This window comes from Sorghum bicolor, chromosome 10 (genome assembly GCF_000003195.3).
Source record: "Sorghum bicolor cultivar BTx623 chromosome 10, Sorghum_bicolor_NCBIv3, whole genome shotgun sequence".
Lineage (NCBI taxonomy): Eukaryota > Viridiplantae > Streptophyta > Magnoliopsida > Poales > Poaceae > Sorghum > Sorghum bicolor.
Window position 1 is genome coordinate 8711314 of NC_012879.2, and position 7210 is coordinate 8718523.

The 7210-nt window shown below is 45.7% G+C and overlaps 1 protein-coding gene across 1 annotated transcript; it reads right to left on the reverse strand.

Moving 5' to 3' along the window:
* Positions 4938-6699, reverse strand: LOC8065542 (protein ALTERED XYLOGLUCAN 4). The gene is made up of 2 exons (XM_002438078.2): positions 6378-6699; positions 4938-6288 (listed from the first exon to the last, which is right to left on the reverse strand). Exons 1-2 carry the CDS (start codon positions 6602-6604, stop codon positions 5151-5153), a joined length of 1365 nt encoding a protein of 454 aa, XP_002438123.1. The 5' UTR covers positions 6605-6699; the 3' UTR covers positions 4938-5150.

Consider the following 7210-nt stretch of genomic DNA (forward strand, 5'->3'; position numbering starts at 1 on the left):
CTATCAATATTCAAAGAATATGAAGGCTATAGTTATACACATGAAAAGGAGATCCTGGTTTCTGCATCTAAATTACTCACTTTTCTATAACATTTGGAAATCGGTATAGGAATATCCTGACATCTAGAACATTGTAGCAGCAACATGGAGTATTATTGACATCAACAACCATCACTGAAACACTACAAGTGAAAACATACCCTTCACTGGAGCCCATCGGAGAAGAACTTGTCCACCACGCAGGAAAACCAGTGGCTTGAAGACTTGGAAGCTGTGGAGATGCCGGAGCAGCCATGCCAGTGGGATTACAATTGACTGGAGAAACAGGGACCGAAGCAGATCGGGCAGCGGACGACCTTCCTTGCCTTTCCTGGAACTTGCGGACGGCGGCCGAAGAGGATTCATGTCAAGAGATTAGGGATGGATTGGGGGCGGAGGATGCTAGGGTTTACAATTGAGGCCTTGGGGGTGAGCTTTTTGTGCGCGCGCGGGGGGAGCTGCGCGGCCGCGGCCTGGCGGGAGCGAGTGGGGCGCTGGCGGGAGCGGTGCGGCGCGCGGGAGAGGGCGGCGCGCGAGAGCGAGTGCGACTGCGGCGCGCGGGAGAGGGCGGCGCGCGGGAGCGAATGCGACTGCGTCGCGCGGGAGAGGGCGGCGCGCGGAAGCGGTGCGGCGCGCGGGAGAGGGCGACCACGCGGGAGCGGCGCGCGGAGCATGAGATCCGGCATTGATGAGCTCGACACCAGTAGTTTCTCCCCAATGCGAATTCGGCCGCGTCTAGGAGCCTCGTGCCAAGCGTCGACGTCGTTTCGTGATGGAGAAACGGTTTCTTTGTTTTTCCTTCTCTCTCTCCATTTATTCTAGTGCTATGTCAGCAAAATGATGAGGTGGCAAGCTAATTAATAGAGATTAATTAATTCCCCATTGGGACTGCCCTAATAAATTGTCTACATTCACTTCATGTCTTCATCCTCTCGCTCATGTCCTTTTCTCTCTCTCCCTCCCAACCTGTGACACCTCTGTTGCGGAGGTTGTCCCTCCCTAGCACGAGCGGACACTCAGATTCGCGAACCATCCCTGATTGCCGCACAGGAGTGGATCAGATGCTAGTGCACCATCCTGCACCAACGTCAAGTAGAACCTAATCGGTGACCACCTGAGATGGTGAGAGCAAGGTCAATAATAAAACCAAGTGTTTAGCTATATATAAATCAAGTTATAAGAGTGAAGCTATGCAATAATTAGTCTTTTATTTGTCTACAAAGTTTCTTTATTATTTTATATTTTTATTCTCTTTTCTATTTCTCCTTACATGCATTTATATTGAAACCATTAGTGTCTATAATTCTATGTCTAGCTTCAATACTTGTATGAGAGCCAAGTTCTCTTTTTTCTTCTTTTTTCGCTTTTCCACATCAACAAAAATATTAGTCAGCTTGACCATAAATCAATTGTTATACGTTCGCAAAAAAAAAAAAATCAATTGTTATACTTGCTCTGACACGAAATAGCCTGTGTCCGACTGTCAGCCCGCTGGATCCGTTTCCTGGCCGGCAAGGCCCGGAACACGGTAATGAGGTCAAGCATGACGGTGAAGAAGGTGCCACAGACGATGAGAATTTAGCGCTCGGAGGGCGTTGATGTCCGCTGCGATGGAGGCACCCACGCCGGCTTCCGCGGTGGCAGCGGGCACTCAGCTGGCGGCCGCAGCCTTCTCCCCTTCGACGTTGGTGTCGTGAGAGTTCAACCATATACTATGTGTCAGAAGCACAATGGCATTGCAGAATAGTCAAACCAGGCTAAAACAGACCACGATCGCTTGGACACGCTAGGACGGAGTACATGTACCGACACGTCACACGTGCATAGAGAAGTACTACTTGCATCGAAAATTACTTTTTATCTTTTCTTTTAAGGAAAAGTAATGAAGATCCTCCAAATGTATCAAGTAGTGACTGACATTCTTATGCTCTACCTCTGCCTTTTTTATTTTTTTGCAAAACGAAGACATAAATACTCATATAGTCAGTGGCAAAGGTAGAGCAAATTACAAAAAGATACACTTAGCTTATGAGTGCATATACATAAGTTATACGGGTGTATATATGGTAAAATTTTAATTAAATCTATTGTTTTTTTAATTTTTTTTGGGGGTGTGGGGAGGGGGGGGTATTTGCACCCCTAGAAACAACGCGGCTTCCCCCTGCCTACAGTCATATATGCAAAAACATACAATCACCCCTGTATATGTCAACGCATGTTGTACCCTTAGAGCACATCTATGATACTGGTACTGTGTATAAGTTGTTACAAGTGCCTTGCTAATTTGTTATCGATGGCACATCATTTATCACTGAAAAAATAATTACCATAAGGCCATATATACGAGCACTTGTATTGACTTAAACCAAGGCATGCAAGCAATTTCCACTACAAGGGAGTTTAACCAGATAGATTATATGCTCGGTTCACTGCTCTAGCTCTACGTTAATTGAATGATTTGGATTTTGGAATCTAATTACCTCCTAGATTTTGTATCATTTAGTTACCTACGCGTGGTGAGCCTGGAGATTTGGAGGAATATGGCTTGTGGGTTAACACACGTGCGTGGCTCATGTCATGACTACAATTGGATTTAAGTACACTGTACATCCCAGGTCAAAAATGGCACGGTGCAGAGATCAGAGTCTAGAAGACTAGAGCGTCGTCCTTACTTCACTACAATCTATGAATAAATTAAATGCTAGTTGAACCGTTGAACGATGTGATGCATGGAGATCTATGCGCGGAAAGAATATGTATTCAGCGAAACTGAGATCCATGATCCCTCGACGGACCCGTCCACCTAATTATATAAAATCAACTCTTCCAAGAATCTCAAGAAGTCATCAGTCTCCAAATTGTTGTAATCAACTTCGACTCCTCGAGCATATTTGATGGAAAGAGAACGTACGTGTAAAGAAGATTTGTGCCACTAAAGAGTAAGTATCGTATATAAGTTAAAACAAAATTAGCTGTGTCCTTTTTTATATCTTTTTTTATTGATCAGAATAGATTGTAAATATATTATCTAATATATTTTTTAATTATAGATCCCTCATATTGTCATCTTCTATATTCCTGATTTCTTGCCACCTAGGAATATAGATCGGGATTGACTCTCTAGAGTGTGCACAATATATATAAAAAAAATGTTATAGCATCTCAAGAGTTTTTCTAAGATTTACTCACTAAATCATCATTTGTAGAGTTATTTGAGTAAAAATTGTTTTCTACATCTTTACCCTTTAATAGGTTTTCAATATCTTGTGCGCACTCTAAAGAGTTATTCTTATTCTCTATCTTTGACTAGCGAGAAATTCAAATAGAGGATGTCTATATTTGAAGTTCCAATTAAAGAGGTTAACTCCAAGATCTTCCTAAAATTCACCAAAACAACGTGCTGAGGATATATGGACATCTTCAAAGCCAACCCCATTGTAAACGTCAGTACGGCATCAATATCGGAGATCAGCAGCAACTTCAACGGTGATGTTAGTGTAAGAGCAACTCTAAGAGCTTGACTAAAATTAGTAGCTAAATTTTATTGTTTAGCTACTTTATAAAATAGAAAACTTTTTAACAAAGAAGAAATCCACAACAGTCTTGCTATTTTACAAAATCAGATAGCCAGCATCAGTGGTTGGCTATATATTATTTTCGAGACGAGGCATCTTCCCCTATTTCCATTGAAAAAATAACAAAAATAACGTTCATACAGAGAGTTTGTAGAGCCGACAATAAACTAGAGTGAAGTTTACATGGATAAAAACTAAAGACCACGACAGGTAAAGCAACTACGACTTACCAACAGACAACTATGGCGGCACAAAAGAGCCAATAAGGCTAACAAATGGTTCAAACTCAGGAAACATCACACAATAAACAGTCCCATGATCAACAGAAACACCATTTTGTCCATATGCCACCTCAATTGCTTTGTTCATCAGGCTTGTCATCTTGATCCTTCGGCTTGGTATCTTCCAGTGAGCGGTACCTCTGCCCTTTCGCCTCTTTACCCACCAGCTACAAGGCAATTTTTAGCATTGTATTTGCCCCAGCAACTAACTGATCCTTATCATCATCCAAAGACAAACTTGCCCAATATTCTATAAGCGAACAAGCATAACATATAATAGATATTGGACTTGTAACAGTCTTGCAAATAGCCGCAATGCCTAAATCATGAAACATGGTTGGCTATATATGGCTACCAAAAATCAAGGAATAACTAATTTTCTATTTTACAAACCAGATAGCATATTTGTTGGAGCTTATTTTTTCTATGTAAATTTTAAAATAACCTTCACAACAAAAATAACCAAACTCTTGGAGTTACTCTAAAACTTATCTTTCTGATAACATATTGTGAAATACATTGCCAGCGGTTAAGAGACATTACGCTCCACATAGACACAAGGTAGCAGAACTATCTTTATTCTCTGAATTGATCATTGCAATTTAACATGTATATAAGTGGAGTTCGGTAAGAACCTATATATAGTAAAGAAAAGGATTAAAATTTATTCACCTTTCCTTACACAGGTTAAAGTATATATACTTCCTTTCTACTAAAAGGCTCGATACGTGGTGTTTCATTTTGCACTGCATCTGGGTGCATTTTTCAGTCCCTTATTGTCTCAGTCAAATGAAATGGTTCATTTGTGGTGGCCCAAATATGGTTCATGCATAAACTTTTAGGTCAATTCATCAGATCCCCGTCCCCTATTCATAATCCGTGCAGCGAGTCTTGCAAGAATCTCAACTTGCCTGTCTTGCAATCACTGAAGTTAATTAATGATCAAGGGTCAACTTGTTGCAGTCAATCTCGAACAAGCTGCTCCAAATTAGCATAGTAGCATAAGCCAAATTTCAGCGAAACAAACAGATGCAAAAGATGGTAAAGTCATTAAATTATCTCGTATCGTACCGTAATGGAAATTTCGGTTTAATACTTTCGAGAGTTCCCTTTCAAGTACACGTATACATAATTGAACACAAGAATTTGACCAAAAGTTGCTTCCCGCCTTCCCCACGATCCAAATAATACCAGGCAATATCCAGATTTAGTGTGCAACAATCCTATCCGTGATCTAGCTACTTTTACTATAATTTCACCGCTTCTTCCTGAGGATCTGCTGCAGTATCTCGTTGAATGTGTCGACCGGCCCCGGCAGGCAGAAATGGAGGCAGTCGGAGTACATCCCCTCCGTGGACTTACCGTTGGCGAACGGGTGGTCGTGCATGTACAGTCCCGGGTGTCCGTCCGGCCGCTTCGACGCCAGCTTGGACACGTCCAGCACCTCGATCCTCGTGGCGCTGCCGTTGCCGTTCCTCGCCCTGGCGGCGTTGGCCTCGTCGTAGACGATGTCCCGCACCTCCCTGTACAGCCACTCCATGTCGTTCTCCCCTTCCTTGTACGGCTCCGTCTTGGCGCACGCCGTGGGGTCGTTGGTCGCCTTCCCTTCGAAGTGCGACGGCGAGAACGTGGCCAGCACCACGGTCCGCTGCCGCTCGCCGGCGGCGGCGCCGGCGGGGCTGCTGCTGCTGCTCAGCCGCTCCACCGCGGTCCGGTACGCCACGTGCAGCGGCCACGCGTAGCCGATGCCGGCCGTGTAGTTCATCTCCGGGGGGGCGTTGTGGGCGCCGATCACCTCGCTGCCGTTGTAGTAGATGGCGCCGTTCAGCAGCCAGTGCGCGGCGGCGAGCACCGCGACGTCGATGTCGTAGGCGTCGGCCGCCCACCGGTCGCCGGGCTGGTCGAGGTGCACGTGGTTGTAAGGGACGCGCTCGTCCTCGGCCTTGCCCGTGGCCCTGACGAGGAACGGGTACCAGTAGAAGGACACCCTGACGTCGTAGTCCGGGAACGCGTACCGCCAGAAGTTGTGCTTGCGAGGCCCGGGGCCGGCGTCCCGGTACAGGAGGCGGTGCGGGACGGCGGCGCTGAGGAGGCAGATGAGGGACTGCGCCTGGTTCCGAGCCATGGAGTCGCCGACGAACGCCACGTGCTTGCCGCGCACGGAGGAGAGGAACGCGCGCGCGTCGAACGCCGGCAGCGGGCACCCGTCCGCCGGCTGCCACCGCCAGTCGAGGTACCCAGTGTCCGGCCGCCCGTTGCGGATGCAGTCGTGGCTCTCCTTCACGTTGCACTCGGTAGCGTTGTACCGCCGGGCGTGGCCCGGCGCCCACACCCAGTTCCCCACCGCGTAGTTGCAGCTCCTCTCGGTATCTTCTGCTGATGGAGGACCTGGACTGCAAGTGACAGATCGTGCAAACATATATAACACAACATATAACCAGCATGAATGTGAAGATCTGAGCGTTAATAAGATCTCACTTACACTGTTGAGACGAAGGAGTAGGTGTTGTTGATGTAGTTGAGCAGAGGAGAGAGCGCCGCTCGTTGAGTGCCTTCGGGGGAGCAGCAGAGGAGGTGGAGGAGAGCCAAGGAGAGGAAACCACAGGTGAGCCAAGCGCAGGTAGGTTTGGACAGGAAATAGCCATGATTTTTGCTCGACGACGGCTTGTGGCTGTGAGGGTCTAGTGGCTGCAGGTATGCTCCTCCCATTTCTCACTAGTAATTAGCCACTGAGCTAACTAGCATCAGCAAGGTGGTGGCTTCTTATTAACGGGTTCCATTGCATCGTTCCGTGTACTTATATTAGGAGATTTAACCTTGGAAACGATGGTTCGTCTGAACTTCTATGTACCATTAAGTATTATCTAGTAGATGACCTAAGCAAATTAAACAAATTAAGTAAGCGCTAGGTCTGTCGGTGTGACGGTGTGGGCTTGTATGACCTTGTTCAAATTAATTAAGTACTACTAGTATACGTATACTGATCAGTAAGTAGCTTTAATAAGTGGTCTACGTTGGAGCTTTGTAGTCGTCTCTAAACTAAGATTTTTTGGGCTATATCTGTAAACTGTGAATCGTAGAAATTACTGTGAGTTATGTGTTGTGGAAAATTAAATTGTTTGGTTGAGATAATATATATGAAACCTACATCTACTACTGGAAAAGTTAACTGTGGCGGGCTTTTTGCATTTACCGTGACAGTTTTTGTAACCGCCTCGGACGTAAGGTCACGGTTAATCAAGGCTTAACCGAGCGATTCTCCTAACCGAATCCCTTAACCATAGCGGATGACATAAGACAACCGTCTCGATTAAT